The sequence below is a fragment of the Colletotrichum costaricense genome (assembly GCF_030867565.1).
Source record: "Colletotrichum costaricense strain IMI 309622 chromosome Unknown Scaffold_2.1, whole genome shotgun sequence".
Taxonomy (NCBI): domain Eukaryota; kingdom Fungi; phylum Ascomycota; class Sordariomycetes; order Glomerellales; family Glomerellaceae; genus Colletotrichum; species Colletotrichum costaricense.
In genome coordinates, this window is record NW_026848231.1 from 1,635,503 (window position 1) to 1,652,431 (window position 16,929).

General features: G+C 53.9%; 4 protein-coding genes across 4 annotated transcripts; 2 read left to right on the plus strand and 2 right to left on the minus strand.

The window, feature by feature from the left end:
• Window positions 1-231: 231 nt before the first annotated feature.
• CCOS01_02181 (uncharacterized protein) lies at window positions 232-2,268 on the minus strand (the record flags this gene model as incomplete). The annotated part of the gene is made up of 1 exon (XM_060450373.1): window positions 232-2,268. One exon carries the CDS (start codon window positions 2,266-2,268, stop codon window positions 232-234), a length of 2,037 nt encoding a protein of 678 aa, XP_060319023.1.
• Window positions 2,269-3,123: 855 nt separating this feature from the next.
• Window positions 3,124-8,003, minus strand: CCOS01_02182 (LamB/YcsF family protein; the record flags this gene model as incomplete). Its single annotated transcript, XM_060450374.1, has 4 exons — window positions 3,124-3,875; window positions 4,322-6,247; window positions 7,155-7,182; window positions 7,275-8,003. The coding sequence occupies 4 exons, from the start codon at window positions 8,001-8,003 to the stop codon at window positions 3,124-3,126; spliced, it is 3,435 nt and encodes a 1,144-aa protein (XP_060319024.1).
• A 741-nt stretch (window positions 8,004-8,744) lies between these two features.
• On the plus strand, window positions 8,745-12,497 carry CCOS01_02183 (urea carboxylase; the record flags this gene model as incomplete). The annotated part of the gene is made up of 2 exons (XM_060450375.1): window positions 8,745-8,944; window positions 8,996-12,497. The coding sequence occupies 2 exons, from the start codon at window positions 8,745-8,747 to the stop codon at window positions 12,495-12,497; spliced, it is 3,702 nt and encodes a 1,233-aa protein (XP_060319025.1).
• A 1,956-nt stretch (window positions 12,498-14,453) lies between these two features.
• Window positions 14,454-16,727, plus strand: CCOS01_02184 (uncharacterized protein; the record flags this gene model as incomplete). The annotated part of the gene is made up of 4 exons (XM_060450376.1): window positions 14,454-14,669; window positions 14,834-15,793; window positions 15,848-16,128; window positions 16,181-16,727. 4 exons carry the CDS (start codon window positions 14,454-14,456, stop codon window positions 16,725-16,727), a joined length of 2,004 nt encoding a protein of 667 aa, XP_060319026.1.
• Window positions 16,728-16,929: the final 202 nt, after the last annotated feature.

A 16,929-nucleotide genomic window follows, 5' to 3' on the forward strand; every position in this document is an offset into this window, starting at 1 on the left:
CATATCACGCAGTGACCCGGGAGGGATCAAGACATAATTCACTTGAGAAGCTTTAGGTAAGAAAGAGTCTATTAACCTAAAAGTGATGCCCTCAACTCTCTCGTCTTACAGCGAAACATGCGCAGGCTCTACGTGGGCGAACGATTCAATAGAGAATGTCGTTTCAGGAAGGTCTTGACTACCCACCTATGCTTCGTCACCTTGATCCGATTCGTCTTCCGACCAGCCTTTCTAATAATCTTCATCGTCCTCCTCAAAATATACCGTAGCAAAGTCCACCAGGTCACAGCCCATTTCGCCAACAGTATCGAACAGAATCTGTTCCGGTATGACCGTCGGAAGCCATGCATAGTACTCCGTTTCATACAAAGCGAATCCAAAGCTGAGTACGTGTAGTGGCGCGTCCTGAGGAAGTCGCAAACCTTGGTCGGGATCTAGCTTGATCGAGGTCCCAGAAAAGATGCTGTCCAGGCCACCTCTGCCGTCGGGGAGAAGGACGTTGTGTGCCCAAGCACGAACCATGCACCTTTGAATTTCTCCCACGTCTTCATGAGAAATTCTGAGCATCGCTTCTGATGCGTTGTCCTGAGCCTCCGGGATCAAGTTGTTCACACGATGGTCGATCCTTCTTGCACGGGAACTGATTTTGCGGCATGTATTGGATGAAAGAGTCAGCGTCCCATCCTCAAATTTGATAAAACCCTTGTCAGTATGCCACTCCTCTTCGTATTGGCGGAAGATAGCCAAAGCCAACCACATGGCGCCACTCTTGATAACATCGCTTGGCACGTCTATGCAATGCCGCTGCAATAGCCCGTTTATGGAATCTTCGTCAGCAAAGTGATCGGGTGAAATGACGAAGAAGGGATTTAAAGCGTGGCACGTGAGCACGATAGCCGCAATGTCGATCATCGCGGACCGGGCCGTGGCGGGCGTGTCCTTTGTTATGCAGCTCAGAAAGCAGGCTACTGACAAGTCGTTTCCCGTGGTTGATAAGAAGTCAAGAGTCCTCCGGGCCTGGGAAATGTTGAGATGTACACTGACTCCATCCATGCCGTAGTAGATGAGCCCCAACATATAAAGCCGACGGATAGCCTCAGCGAATGCCGGCTCCTTGATAACGAAGCAAACACGAAGACGATCGATAGTAATTTCAGGACATTCATCCATCACATAGATGATGAATACCGGAAGGTGAATATCTTCGAATTCCCTTTTAGGTTCCGCGTCGAGGATGTCCTGTAGTGCCACTTGGGCGTGGATGGTTCTATCCGCCTGCTCAACATCCTTGTCCAAGGCGCAAGTTATTTGAGTCAGCATCTTGGCCCTCGACATCGCCACCCATTTCTGAACCACATGCGATGTCTCTGTGTCGAATACCTCCTTTATCTCGCTATTGAGAATAATCAAATGGTACGAGTTCTTGGCATCATTCAACGATCTTCCCATCAAACCGGGGGTGATATAGATTGATCTGGTATCTTTCTCGTCAGTGAAGTACTTCCGAGCGGCCGCTAGAAGCGTTCGTCTCAGATGATGCCGCTTCCACTCGGAGTCTCCGTCCCAGAAGGCTATCGTTCTCGTTATCTTGTATTCCGACGGCCCCGGGTCCTGAACCATCGCATACGCTGGAGCAATAGCTTCCATCACAGCGTCTGGGTATTCCCCGTCGCTCGCTTTGTATTGAATCCATCTCAAATTTGACAAATTTGACGAATTGCTCCGCTGTGTCAATCGAAAAGCTGTGACGGGAGTCTCTGATCTGTTGGTTGCAACGGCGAGCATCCTGCCTAAATCTTTGTCAACGGGGGCAGATGACAACCAGACGAAGCGCAAAATAGTCGTCTGTTCGGTCTTCGCGAGAATGCTTAACTTGACTAACGAGATCGCATAGTCGACGCTCTTGGAGTGATCGGCGTCAATGATGATCAGCTTGTATCTGCAATTAAAGTCCGAGACGAATCCGATACCACCGTATCTTGATACCACGGGTCTCATTCCCACGGAATATCCAGCGCTGTCCCATTCGCTTTTTGACACCTCTTCTTTTTGGAGCGAACCGACGAGGTACCTGGACAAGATACCATTATCTCCGCTCGCCCTCATGCCTATGATATGCAAGACCAAGGCCAACCAACTACCGTCGTCGGTCGAGGGAGGTGATTGCACGTGAGCGACCGAATATCTTTCATCGCCCCCATACCATCTCGAGAGCTTGTCGATCTCGTTCTTCCATTCAGCCGGTATTTCAAGGCTCGGCGTCGCCATTTTTTCGTCGTGTTTCGATAGTCTGGCGGTCTGGCGTTCTGGTGTTCTGGTGTTCTGGGATGTACTAATTGAGGCACGTTAATGGAGTGACATGGTAAGCCAGGGATTTGGAGCAAGGTGCCTATCTAACGTGTGGAAGCGAAATGATCCATCCAGTATAACAGATACTTGCCTTTTCCCAAATTGGAAGGAACTCGACGGAAAGCTGAGCACCTAGACCGGCCCATGGAGGTGAGTACCTTCTCTCTGGGCATCTCACTCGATGGAAGGACATGAGGGCCTGGACTCCCTGCTCTGGGCTGGACAGAGGAAGACAACTCAGGTTGACGGAAAGTGTGCGTTGCATGTAAATAGGCACGCAGCGCTAAGTAATTAGCTTTTGCGAGGGACGCAAGTCAGCGCAACGTTGACTGCACTGATGTTCATCGGATCGGCCCGTTCCTCTTGAGCTTATTTCCCAACGGCTGTGCATAACGGAGTACTTGGACCTTGTCAGCATCAAGACATGCTCAGTCTCGTCACATCACGCCACAAATGATTCTGTAAAAGCGTGTTGCATTTGACATAATTGTTCTCGATTCCCGTGGTAGCAGGAGGAGTTGACTCGTGTTGACCCCGTATCACAGTCCCGTCACCTTATAATGTAGTGAATCTCAATAGATGGGCCTGTGTTCGGAGGGTTGTCAGTAGGTTTAATTGAACGTGGGAGGGATGCTTCCTGATGGAAATGGGCTGCGTGGGGAGGGGCTCTCAGGTAAACCAGATAGAGCATTGTTCTATTCTGCATGCTAGTGAGTCTTCTGTACCTGGCAAGATTGCTCTTCCTATTCCAGGTATTCGAGGTGGCCACCTCGCCTAAAGAGTCCTGTTGCCCTCCTGAACAGTCTGCTTCTCTTGGAGAGACTGAATCTTCTCTTGGAGAGCCTCTTCCTCATACTGGAGAGTTCTCTCACTCTCTTGGAGGGCTCTCCTTCTCGCTTGAAGAGCCTCAAGGGCAAGTGTTTTCTCTCGGAGAGCCTCCTTCTTCTGCTTGCGAGCCTTCTCCTCCTTGCGAGCCTGCTCCTCCTTGCGAGCTTTCTCCTCTTTGCGAGCCTTCTCCTCCTTGCGAGCCTTCTCCTCCTGACGAGCTTTCTCTTGAATAGTCTGCTGTGATTTCATATGGCGTTCGAATGCCTTTATGTAATCGTCGGAGGCCAACCGCGGGGTGTCGATGCTCGTTGCGCTCATTGCGCTCAGTGCGCTCAGTGTGCTCATTGCGCTCTTTGCGATGACCTTGACTTTCCCGGCTCCAGCGTAGTTGATTTCATCCCAGATTTTTCCAATTTGACGCTCAACACCCTGTGCATCCGTCGCCCAGATCTCGAGTGCGAAGCGAGATTCAAACTCACTGCAGGAGGCTTGATGGTCGAACTCGATGGTCCGAGGACGGAAACCACGCCAAGACACGCCGAGTGAACTGCCGTCGTCCTTACTGGCTTGACTATCTTCGTTTCCATCACCCAGTCTCCGCTTCTTCGTCGCTTGGCTGCCTTGGGAGTCCATGACTTCTTCTGAGAGGATGTGTGGATGTGGGTATGCGTGTGCGCGTGTGCGCGTGTGCTGGTGTGCTGGTGTGCAGTTGCAGAAGTGAGGAGATGTAAGGTTGTGTGAAAGATTCTGAGGGCAGGCGGATGATTATCGTAGGGGAAGCAGGAGCGTGGGCCGAATCGGCCTGTCTTTCCGAATTTTGTACGCGATTTGAGGCAGTCAGGCAGGCATATCTAACCAGAGTGACTAGGTTCCTTCCCGTCTCTATCACCTTACTGCGTTTGCCTGGAAGAATACTTCCGCCGTCATGCACTTTCCTGGGTCCTTGGCTTGACTTCCGAAAAGATCATGATTCACCTCATTCTCTAGGAAACGAACTCTTCATATTTTCACGGCACCTTCAAGCCGGAATTTTGTGAGCATTTGGCTAACAGCTTGATTTGACCAGGCACTTTGAGACGAAACCAAGACTATACTACAATAACATTCACACGAGCCAAATTCATCACTCTCGCATAAACGGCACCCTGGTCTCCCTGACGATGAGACGTCGCCCTCGCAATAGCGATAAAGTTCCCCGTCGTGTTGTAGACAACCGTGTGCTCAATCGTCACAGTCTGGTTAGGCGTGAATGCGGGCCCTACATCAGTAAAGGTGCCCTCCGAAGTCAGATCCCACTCGACATTGACAACCTTGCCAGTCCCGGAGGGTGTTTCGACAGTCGCTCGTAACGTCACCGACTGGCCGGCTTTCACCGTACAGCTGCATCTTCCATTCGCAAGAAGCTCAACAACCGGTTGGATTCCTCGCCGTTCGGTCGCTGTAGGTGGCACCTGGACCGAGTTGTCGTCGGCCGAAATAGTATACGACGTGGTATCTGGCGCAGGCACTCTATCCTCCACCCAAGCTGCCACGTCTCGGAGAGCTTGTTGGTAGATGCCGTTGTACGGCACAATGAGTGCAAGACGGTGTGGAGGCCTTTTCTCGTAAAAGTGCTCCGCATTGTCGTTGTACCAAAGGCGATAATTATCCTCGAAGCGATCTCCCAGTTGCCGCTTAACTTGCGAACGATACCAGTCGGCATGCCACGGAAACGCGTCGCTGTCCAGCAGGTTCTGAACGACGATGAGTTTGCATCCGATGGTGCCAGTGTGATTACCGCCAGAGACGGATCTGGCGAGGGACTTGGACGTGTCAGGGGTCCGTTGGGGGTAGTTCGTGCCATTGACGGTCCGGAACTGGTCGAATCCGTAGAATCCTACTCGTTCCGGGATTTGGTGTCTGTAATAGGAGTGCATTGCAACAGAGGACTTGTTGTCGATGTGGACTTTGACTCCCTTTGCAATAAACTTTGTAAGAGTGGCATCGTTGGCGTCGGCAGTGTAGTCGGTGAACAACATGGTGTAGTTGGCCGTAGACAACGTGCCGCTGATGGTTCTTAATTTGAAGTCGTCGGCTCCAAGCAAACCCAGGTCGTACCCGTATACGTCAGCAACAGCTTCCGGGACTGTGTCGAGTCTTATGCTGACCAGCTTCCCATCGTTGTCAAGCTGAACATCCTCTACCGTCGCATTGAAGTCAACTACGGCCTCTCTCATGGCGATTCCGAGCGCACTATCCGCCGTTCCGAGGTAGCCCGGCTTGGACCAGAAATCTTCGACGTATGTAGGGTCCGAAGGCTGGATAATGGTATTCCGCAGGATGTTCAGATGTGAACTGTCAGCGACCTCATCATACTGTTCCCAGGCACGGATGGGGACACCAAGCTTTGTGGCTTCAATCAGCATGCTTCGCTCGAGCTCCGTCATTGATGGTATTGAGAGAGGATTTCCACTACCCCCGGGCTTAAGGGAATCCTGAATCTCGGTCTTCCTGTTCCGTAGAACTAAACCCGCCATTGCCCTGATCGATGGGCTGTTGGGGGCGGAAATCGGCACGGCTTGGACCATCGCCACAGCGCCGTCCCAGACGCCGACTGTATTCTCAATACCCCCAATAACCTGGTTAGAGCCACCGCTGCCGCCGTAAACGTAGCCATAGATATGCTGAGTGCTTGTGAGACGATAATATCGCGCCGCAACAATCCGGGAATACCTTGCTGCTGCTGCTTCGGCACGGAACCCGTTTGACCCCGTGACTTGGACCGTGTAGGCCTTGCTGTCTAGCCCGAACCCAATGGTTTCCTCAGTGGCATTCGCGGACTGCGTAGGGTAGGCGAGTTGGAAGAAACGACCGCCCCAGGCATCTTTTGGCGGAAAGTAGAAGTTGAAGCGAGTGGACGTGTTAGAAAAGTGCCCCGCAACGTGGTGATGGGGACCTGGGGAGATCTCGTCGGTCTCGCTGTCAATCACCGGCTTGCTGTAGAGAGGATCTATGCAAGCTGGAGAGACCAGAGCAAAGCCATTAGAACCATGAGGAGATTCGTGTGGAGTTGTGGGGTTTGCCGCGATCGCTGAACAGACAAGTAAGGTCAGTGCGACGAAGGCTGTAAGCGAAGCTTGTAGATGCATCGAGTGGTTCGACGACGTCTCTCAATCTGTGTTCTACTGGAAGACTTTGGGCATTGGGCTAGGACCTTGCCGTTGAAAGGAGCAGAAGAGTTAATGGAAGTAAAGAGTGTGGGTGAATGCCATATAGTGTCCAGGGCGGGAAGCATCTTTGCGGTGAAGATGCCATTTTTAAGCATCCAGAGAGCAGCATCGCCAAGCCGAGTATCTCCTATGTGACCCCTTAAATCATTTCAATGGGCATCGCCAAGTTTGCGGGCCTCCGTATGGACATCGTTTGCTTGCACAGCGCTTCCCTCAGCGGCTCCGATGATTTTTCGTATCCGATACGACAATCATTCCGACGTCGCACTGGATACTTGTGCCTCGTATCCAACCCATAGCACTCTAGACGACGCCGGTTCTCTGTCCTCGGTGGATTTAGATTTAGGGATAGCACGCTGCCATGTTTTGCTGCTGGTTCATGCGGCATGACCTAGAGCCGTTCTGGCGAGTGGCCTTCTCATCGAGGCGTGTGTCTGAGGATCCGAATTTCCAGTACCAAGGGGTTGGCGCTCCGCCGTCGACAAGCCAGACAGCTCAGGCGCGCACTTTGTAGACATGATCCATCATAGTCTCGTTGAGACTTTCCAAGAGATCAGCAAGGGCCATTTTACTGGTCCCGACGTCGCCGTTTCCGTAGTTTCAAAAGAGCTGTGTTCACTTTGTGGCTTCAGAGTTGAAATTGGCTGAACTTTGAAGACAAGTCATCTCCGCTGCCATGGATATGTCAGCTGCCGGCTGAATGCCCGCCACTACTCTGCGCTTCCAGCTCTTAGACGCCTGCAGACATTCTTCAGGTTACCTTCATACCAACATCGGAATCTTCTTGACATGCTTTCTTCGAGGCATTGTTAGGGTCATATTGAGAAACGACTATTTCGAAAAATTAGGGAACCTCTGCTTGTTCGCCTCGTCGACTGCCTTGCGTACACCCGTAACATTCTGAAGCACCGTGGGATGATCAGAATGCACGCAGATGCTGAATGGCTTTCCCTCAAAGCCAAAGCTAAAGATACCGCCACTGTTATCCTTGCCTTCGTCCTTCAGTGATGCAGACAAAGCCCTCTCGTAGCATAATTCTGGTGTAGCCACCTTGGACTGTGCCACCGGTATGAGCTTGCCCTCTGGAGAGTAATCAATGTCGACGTAGACCTCCCCTTGGAACGGGATGCCCAGCTCCTTGCACATAGCTTCTTGTGTCGCGTTTTGCGATGCGTAGACTGGGATGTTGTCCCCAAACGTGGCGCAAGCTTCCAAAACAGCTCTCATGATGGTCTCGTCTCTTTGCATGTAGAAGAAGAGCTCCCCGTGAGGCTTGATATGGGATAACTCGACGCCTTCCGAATTGAGTATGGCTTTGAGGGCGCCGACCTGGTACAGCACCATGGCATACATGTCTTTGGGGTCAATCTCGATCTTTCTGCGACCGAAGCCGAACATATCTTGCAGTCCCGGGTGCGCTCCGGCCTTGACGCCGTGCTTCTTGCACAGGCGAACTGTCTTGAGCATGATAGAAGGGTCGCCGGCATGGTATCCGCACGCAATATTGGCGGCGTCGATGTACGGCATCAGTTCCTCGTCCGGGCCCATCTTCCAGCGGCCGAAGCCTTCACCCATGTCGGCGTTGATCTCGTATTTGCGCGCCAGTCCTGAAGCCATTTTGAAGTGTTGGGATAACGGGCGATGTCCGGGGAGGTTTGACTGTCGAAAGACAGTCTGACGTAACGAGAGAGGATGGAGTAAGCGTGATGGAGGCATCTTGTCTTTGCTGCCTCAATGTCGTCTAGTAAGAGCGCTTCAACGATCGAAGTGAGAGGTGGATGATACTCTACTGTTGGGGTAGACGTTTGGGGTCCATTACTCCAAAGGTCCGTCTTGGGGTATGCTGGATCAGGCGGTCCTTATCACTAAACTCCGCCGACAGGTGTTCTTGATAGTAGGGGTGCCCATTGTGACCCCATCAATTGGTACGATGCGGGGTCGTTACTGCATCTGCCATCCACACACACCCTTTGAGGTACAGGCCAACGACGTCAACTGAGCAAAGAGGTCAATCATCTTACCATAAACCTACCACAGCCTACCGGGACCTCCACCCGACAAACCTTCATGCGCTTCGCCGATGATCCCTTATCTCGACCCGGTACTCCGGCAATGCTACTGGATGCGTTCCCCTCTCCTGGGACTCTAGCTGTTGGGGTAACGACATGAGAGGCATTCAGGGTAGCCACCGGCCTGGTGTGGGCGCGTCTTGCCTTCGAATCACTAATATGCGGACGAACGGAATGGGCTGATTGATATACTGGGGGTCACGAACCCAACTTCGTACGGTCTAACCCTCCATGTGCCCTCTAACCGCGTCCAAATTGTCGCTGACTTGTTCAAAGCCTCAACGAAGCTATGCATTCCAGGCCACTTCGTAGCATTAAGAAGGTCCTGGTGGCCAATCGTGGCGAGATTGCCGTTCGCTGCATCAAGGCCTGCCGTGAGCTAGATGTCCACAGTATTGCCATCTATACGGCCGCCGACACAACATCACTACATGCGTTGTTAGCTGACGAGGCGATCGCACTGCGGGGTAACGACACCTACACAGATGGGTGAGTGACACCGAGTTGGCCGTAGCATCATGCTTCTCACAATCACATCAGAGACGCCATTCTAGAAATCTGCAAAAGCTGCGGCGCCGACGCTGTGTTCCCCGGATATGGCTTCCTCAGCGAGAACGCCGACTTTGCCGATGCCGTCACGACTGCAGGCAAGATCTTCATGGGTCCTTCATCCGCTTCCATCAAGGCCATGGGTCTGAAGCATGAGGCGAGAGCCATTGCTGAGGCCGTAAAAGTCCCCGTCATCCCCGGTACTTCGTTAATTCCATCAACCCCCGAGGCCATAGAAGGGGCCAAGAAGCTGGGTTTCCCGGTCATGCTCAAAGCCACTGGAGGAGGCGGCGGTATGGGCCTGCAGATATGCTACGACGACGATGATATCCCAAAAGCATTCGTCACAGTCGAGAGTCGTGCGGGCGCTCTATTCAAGAACAGCGGCGTCTTTCTGGAAAAGTATTATCCTCGGTCCCGACACGTAGAGGTGCAAGTCTTTGGAAACGGCGAGCAAGTTGTTGCGTTCGGGGAGAGGGAATGTTCTCTCCAACGACGTCACCAGAAAGTGGTTGAAGAGTGCCCCAGTCCATTCGTTGCGCGAACGCCAGGTCTCCGTGAGAAGATGCTCCAGGCGGCAGTCGACTACGCCTCACAACTCAAGTACAAGAGTGCCGGCACTGTCGAATTCTTGGTCGACGATGAAACGGCCGATTTCTTTTTCCTCGAGATGAACACGCGTCTCCAGGTCGAACACGGCATCACAGAAATGTGCTATGGGGTTGATCTGGTTCACTTGATGCTGCAGCAAGCCGACTACGAGCACGGCGGCCAGCTCGGCATCCCCTTGGACGAGCTACGAAGCATCCCACAAGCACAGCCGAACGGTGCGGCCATTGAGGTCCGAGTATATGCTGAAGTGCCCTTGCTCGACTTTGCTCCTAGCCCGGGCCTTCTACAGCGTGTCAGCTGGCCCAAGGGCGATGGTATCCGGGTGGATACATGGGTAAAGAGCGGCCAGCAAATCACACCCCTCTACGACCCTTTGGTCGCAAAAGTCATGGTGCACAGCAATGACGGTCGAGCTGAGGCGCAGAAGATGATGCTCGCCGCTCTTGACCAAACTGTTTTGCAAGGTACACAGACGAACTTGCAGTACCTTTTGCAGGTGCTACGTTCTAATGAGTTCACCAAGGGTGATACGCTCACCTCTTTCCTACCCATTTTCAAGGCAAAGGTGTGCGCCGTACAAGTACTCAACCCTGGTGTATTCACTACGGTTCAGGATTACCCTGGGAGGCCAACGATCGGACACGGCGTGCCTCCCGGCGGACCAATGGATGATTTGAGCAGTCGGACAGCAAACATTCTCGTTGGTAACGACGCTCAAGTCGAGGTCCTCGAAATAGCAATGTCTGGCCCGGAACTCCTTTTCCATGAATCGGCCGTGGTGGCCGTGTGTGGTGCCCAAGTTCCCGTCAGTGTTGACGACAGGCACCAGCCAATGTGGTCCCGAATACTCGTGCAACAGGGGCAGACGCTCAAGATTGGCAACGTCACAGGTGACGGCCTTCGGACCTACCTCGCAGTCAAAGGAGGCTTCCCAGACATCCCTCTTTATCTCGGCTCCAAATCAACGGCGCCAGAGCTCGCGTTCGGCGGTCTTCAGGGCCGTAAGCTGCAGATCAACGATATTCTCGCCCTTGCCGCTGAAACAGCAAGTTGGGCAGCGGCAGCCACTCCCTTTTCGTTACCACAGAAGGCAATCCCTGATTACGGGCACTCGGAGATATTCTGCCTTAATGGTCCGTATGGCTCGGAAGACATATTGACCCCCGAGGGTATGGCAACAATCACCAACTCCAAATGGACCGTAAGCCACAATAGTAGTCGCAGTGGCATTCGACTAGAGGGCCCACGACTAAAGTGGGCACGCACCACCGGCGGGGGAGGCGGATCTCATCCATCAAACGTCTTCGACTACGGGTATCCCAACGGCGGTGTCAACTGGACCGGGGAGTTTCCCATCATCTTTTCCCGCGACCGCCCGGATCTCGGTGGGTTTGCTTGCGCGGTCACCATCTGCTCAGCCGAGATGTGGAAAGTTGGTCAGCTGAAGTCGGGCGACAGCGTTCAGTTGCGACTGGTTTCCTTTGAGGATGCCATGAAGATCAAACACACAAACGAGGCCTACTTGAGGTCTTTGGGTGCTCTGGTGGATGGTAATGATACAGAAATTGTGCCACTCAAGTTGGAGTTCGGCTCACGGACCACAAGTTCAATATTGCACCTGGTCGAACCGAATGGAGATCATCCTCGCGTCACTTACAGGCAAGGTGGCGACACTTCCATCATAGTAGAATATGGTGAACAAGTTGCGGATCTGCGCAACACGGTCTGCGTTCATATTCTCGAGGGAAAGCTTGCGGCGCGCAACCTTGCGAGCGTGCGTTGTGAGCCGAACCTCGCTACGCTCACAGTGCACTACGACCCGCTCCAGGTCTCCCAATCCGAGCTGTTGCAAAGCCTGATTGAGCAAGACGAGAGTATCGAAGAGATTGTTGGCATCAAAGTGCCCGTTCGCGAAGTCAACCTGCCGCTTTATGTTGACCACCCCACCATCACAGAAGCGACGGAAAGATATATGGAGAGCGTTCGGCCCACTGCTGCCTACCTACCAGACAACGTCGAGTATCTGCGGAAGAATAACGCATTGGAGACTCGCCGCGATGTATTTGACTCACTGCTCAAGACACCCTGGCTCACAGTTGCAGTCGGCTTCTTCCTCGGAACCCCTGTCATGTTTCCGCTCGACCCCAAGTACGTGTTCACGGGGCAGAAATACAACCCTAACCGCGCGTACACTCCGAGCGGCTCAGTCGCACTCGGTGGGTCTCTGCTTGTCGTTTATCCCGTGGCCTCACCGGGCGGCTACCAACTCATGGGCCGCACGTTGGGTACGTGGGATATGATGGGTACTCGAGCCGGCTTTTCCCCGACGCGACCTTGGTTGTTCAACAATTTCGATATCGTTAGATTCCACGAGGTCTCCAAGGAAGAATTTGATCAAGTAGAACGAGACTTTGAGGCCGGTAGATATGTGTTCAACATTTCCGATGAGACCATCAGCATGGACGAGTACATTGCCAAGTTTGACGCCGCAGCCCGCGATCCCGCACATCAAGAATGGCGGCAGCGTCAGGACGCCGCTGCCAAGGAAATGGGAGAGCTCGAACAGCGGCTCTTCGGTGAATGGACTGCCGCCAAGGATGCGGCTCTGTTAGAACAGAGTGAAGGGGGCGGGGACGATGCATCAGCAGATGCTGTGGCTATCGAGTCGCCCATGAACGCCAACGTCTGGAAAGTTCTGGTAGAAGTCGGGGACGTCCTTGAGGCGAAGCAGACGGTGGCGATCTTGGAGGCGATGAAGATGGAAATCAAGGTGATTGTTCCAGACTCTCATGTCGGAGCAGTCGTGACGAAGATTACACGCCCGCCAGGGACTGTCGTCAGTCCTGGGATGCCAATAATAGTGGGCAAGAAGGCCTCTTAGCCTAAGGTAGTATGTATGCTGAGTTGCGACGATCCTGAGCTGCTGAATATTACGCTGTTAATGACCAAACGGAGGCTCCTTTTCTTTATCGTGACTCATGACTGCCGAGTGTAATGTGACTCCATTCACCTTGGCATGGGGTGACGAATTGAGCCAGACCCGACGGCCCGCCGGGGGTTGTGACCCACTTTCTCGGGGCTGACCGACTGCCGCTACCGGACTCTAGGCCCCGCTTGAGGTTGAGCAAATAAGAGAGCATTGTGCAGGTTGAATGAGGAAATTCGTCACCCGTATTTTCCCTTTTCTTCTGCACCGTTGATAAGTGCACCATTTGCGTCGTGGATCCGGGAGCATCCTGGCCACCCCCACCCCCCGGCACAAGCTATCTTCCCATTGGAAGTATGTGTCCGTCAAGCTGTCGGCCCGGCGGGGAAAAATTGGGTTCCGGGTTGGGTTGCACATCTCAGAAGGCTCCGAAACGGCCCTTGCATTTCATCTCGAAGCCGAGAGCATTTGAGTGGCCGGCCGGAGAGGATTCGTCATGCGTCAACCAGGAAGCTGGAAAGTATACCGCCGTGTACGAAATGGTCGGATCTCGATGCTCCCTTGGTTGTGCTCGAGCGATCTAGGTCGATAAAACTATGAGGTGATAGAGAGAAGATGGCGAGAACCCGATGTACTGCCGACCCCAGGCATTCCCAACAGCATCAATGGGTGCAGTTTGAGACACGTCGTGTGACCAGGTAATCTACGTCCAACTTCATTCACGCTGCCGCTTCTGCACATGCTAGTCGACAACTTACAAGGCAAGGTCAATAATGCGGGTCAAGCCGGGAGATCATAACGTCTGATCCATGGGTTGTAGGGCTGAGCCGATGTTGATGGCCGATAGTCACTTGGTGAGGAAGGCCGAGATCCGCACTACACAAGTTACAGCTGCACGGACTGAGGTGGCTGCCACCTGTCGCGGCGTGGTGGCCGACAACCGCCCACCATAGACATTGCCGGCCGTTGAAGAAAGCGCACAGCTGCTCAGGTTTGTATAAGTGGCTTTCAAACTCTCGATCCGGACCACCTTGGAATCCGGGATGGTTTCTGGATTTGCCAGGTATCAATATTCGCCTCTTCTATTGCGTCAAAGGGATACCTTACACTCAAACACGCAGCGACGATCAGCACCTGCACCTTGCGTCTTTGACTCCTGCCTTTTGTCTCTCCTCCACAGGGCCTCAAGCCAGGGCCCGCTTCCCCGAACTGATTTCGGTCCCGAATTTGGTCTCCACTTGACAAACATTTGACACTTCCATTGCCTTGGAAGGCGAGGCTTACACTTCCATTACGGATACATCAGCCAACCAACCACCAAACACGCGAATAAGGAAACCTTGGTGCAAGCCACCAACGACGACCTCATCCCTACCCGCATTCGTCCCACGACAATCCAACACTAACAAAGACGGCACGTAGCACACAAGTCGACGCCTCAGCCACCGCGGGCAGCTCAAGCTTTGGTCCAATTGGCTTTTCAATTGGCTACCTCAACCCCCTGCTTGTGTGGAGGGGTCCAGGGCTCCCAGACAGTCCAGACTCCAGGACCGTTCAGGCACCTCTTGACGGGTTCAACCCACCGTATCCGTGCGCCGCAGCTCTTTCCTTGCTGCCTCCCGGTCGATGGTTTGGGGGTGGCCAGAGGTCACAAACATTCTGCTCTCCTGGTCCTCGCTACCAACGGGATACTAATACGCCCTCTGGCACCTTCTTTGTCGCCGACCAAGCGTCTTCTTTCCCTCCTGCAACCACCCATCGACTTCCCACGCTTTGCTAGAGGCCAAAGATTGAGACAGGCACAGAGAGAGAAACAGAATATCGACAGCATTCCACAATCGAGTGATAACGAATCCCGGGGAGCCCACGGCAATCGGCCGCAATTACCAAACCTGAAGAATAGTCTTCGACATGCAATCCTCGCTGTCGCCCGAAGTCCCACCTCCCCCGGGGAGCACACACAGCACACACAGCAACGGGTCCCCGAACCCTCTGGCAATGGTGCCCGACTCCGAGTCACCAGCCGACCGCGACTCGCCAAACGCATCCTCCTCGGCGACCAGTGATTCTCGATCCCAAGGACAACAGCCTCCCGTCGTAGCGGTCCCCGCTGCATGTCTCGCATGCGTAAGTCGCCCCTCCATGTCAGCTCAGGTCCCCCGTCGTCGTCTCTCACTGCTCTCCATTGGCTCCGGTGGAGACGGTGACGGCGAGACGGGCACCACCCTCCTTGGCGTGAGAGTACCATCCCTAGCGAGGCCAAGACTGACCTCAATCTTATTCTGTGACAGCGCAGCAAGCATCTCAAATGCGACGGCCAGAACCCGTGCTCGCGATGCCTGAGCTCCCAGTCCGAGTGCGTTTACGTCGCTTCTCGGCGCGGCTACAAGGGCCCGAGGAGGAATAACACCGCCAATCCGAACAAGAGAGCGCGGTCTTCTTCCCCCACTTCCACCGTAGGTGTCGGCGACAATAGCTGTCCAATGCTACTTGGCGCAAACGGCACTTCAGTCCCCACGACGATGCAGAACGGAATGGCATTTAATACCCCGGGCGTCGTCCTTCCAGACACGCCCAGCACCACCTTTGCCGCGACGCCCAACTTTTCAAACCTGCAGCTCTACCGGTCTTTCGGTGCTGCCATCGGCTTCAACTCGACCCAGCTGGCCCTGGGTCAATCTCAGCCCGGTGTACCTGCGCAAGTCCCCGTGCCTACCTTGGCTGAACGATGTCTCGACTCCTTTTATCACCATTTCCATGGCTCGCACCCATTTGCCTTACCCAAGGAATGGCTGCTCCGTATCATGAGAGACACCAACGTGGAGCCTCTCCTGGCTGCCATTCGGTGGGTTGGAGCTCTCTTCCTCGATGTGGGACCTGCGCGGGCTGGCTTCCTGGATGAGGCCTTGCGTCTGGTCCAAGATCCAACGACTCGGAGGGATGGCTTCTTCGTGCAAGCCCTGATCCTCCTAATCGTAGGCCTCGACGGCAGCTGTGAGCAGGAAAAGGCCCGAAATCTACTTGGTGACGCCGAGCGCATCGCTCTCGAACTTGGACTGAATACCCGTGAATATGCAACACAGTATGGGCGCGGTATCCCTGTGCTGGAGGAGAGCTGGCGCAGGACGTGGTGGGACTTGTTCGTTGTAGACGGCATGGTAGCTGGTGTACACCGCCAGACCAACTTCCTCCTGTTTGATGTCCCCGCCGATGCCGCCCTACCGTGTGAGGAGCACCAGTATTTGTCTGGAGTGAGTATTCCTTACTATCCTGGGTGACGGTCAAAGGCTAAGATTCTGAACTAGAGTATTCCGCCGCCCTTGACCCTGACGGACTTGGAAGACCAAGACTTTTCCGGGGACGACAGGCAATTCTCCTCGTTTGCGTATCGCATTCTCGCAGGGCGGAACCTCGGAAAGTTCATGCGCGTGCCACCAATATACGGCCCTGATGATGAGAATCTCTCGCGAATCGAGGCCCTTCTGACCAACTGGAGGCTTCACCTGCCGCTGTCCAAGAAGGACGCCCTGAACCAGAAGCTGCAGTCGGATGAGATGATTTTCCAGGCCAACATGATGACCAATGCGTACGTTTGAACGTCTGTGGTATGTGAGCATTGTTGAACTGACGTGATGTAGGACATCCATCATGCTTCACCAACCCCACTCTCAGCTGGACTCCTCGCCAACACGGTCTGTAACATCCTGCGCACCGCACCGACCGGTTCCGTCTGGAGACTTGTTCAACTCGCACACGAACCACACGATTGCGTCGGCTGCCGAGATCAGCAAAATGATTACCCACCGCGTCCCTCTCCTCTCGCACACGCACTTCTTCACCTGCGTGGTGACGCTTTCCTCGATCGTCCACTTGAGCAAGTGGGCGCTCTTCTTCATCCCCCATGACGACGACGACCTGCGACAGCAGATTCGGCTCAACATTGGCGCACTCAACAAGCTCTCGGCGGTGTGGAAGGCGGCGGGCAACGCTTCAGGGCAGGTCAAGGGCGTCGCGCAGGAGATTTACCGGTCCAAGAAGGCGTCGCAGATCAACCCGACGTACTGGCAAGGTTTCACGCAGGACGAGGTGATGAACAGCATTGCGGCGGACGAGACGATTATGAACGATATTGAGACTGGGTTGAGCGGGATGCCAATGCCGCCTCTCGACAACCTCCCCAGCTAAAGCCCGGGGAGGTCTTTTGTGCGTACGAAGATAGGATTGGATAGCGTGGCGTGATATGTGGCGATTTGTTGATTTGTTGGCGATATATACCAGCTCGGGAGGCGCGCCGAGCAGTGGAGGGCGTTTGAAAGGAGTTCTCCGTGAGAGACAAATCTGTCTTGTTTATATTGGCCTGAACGGCATATATCTCTGCTCAGAATAT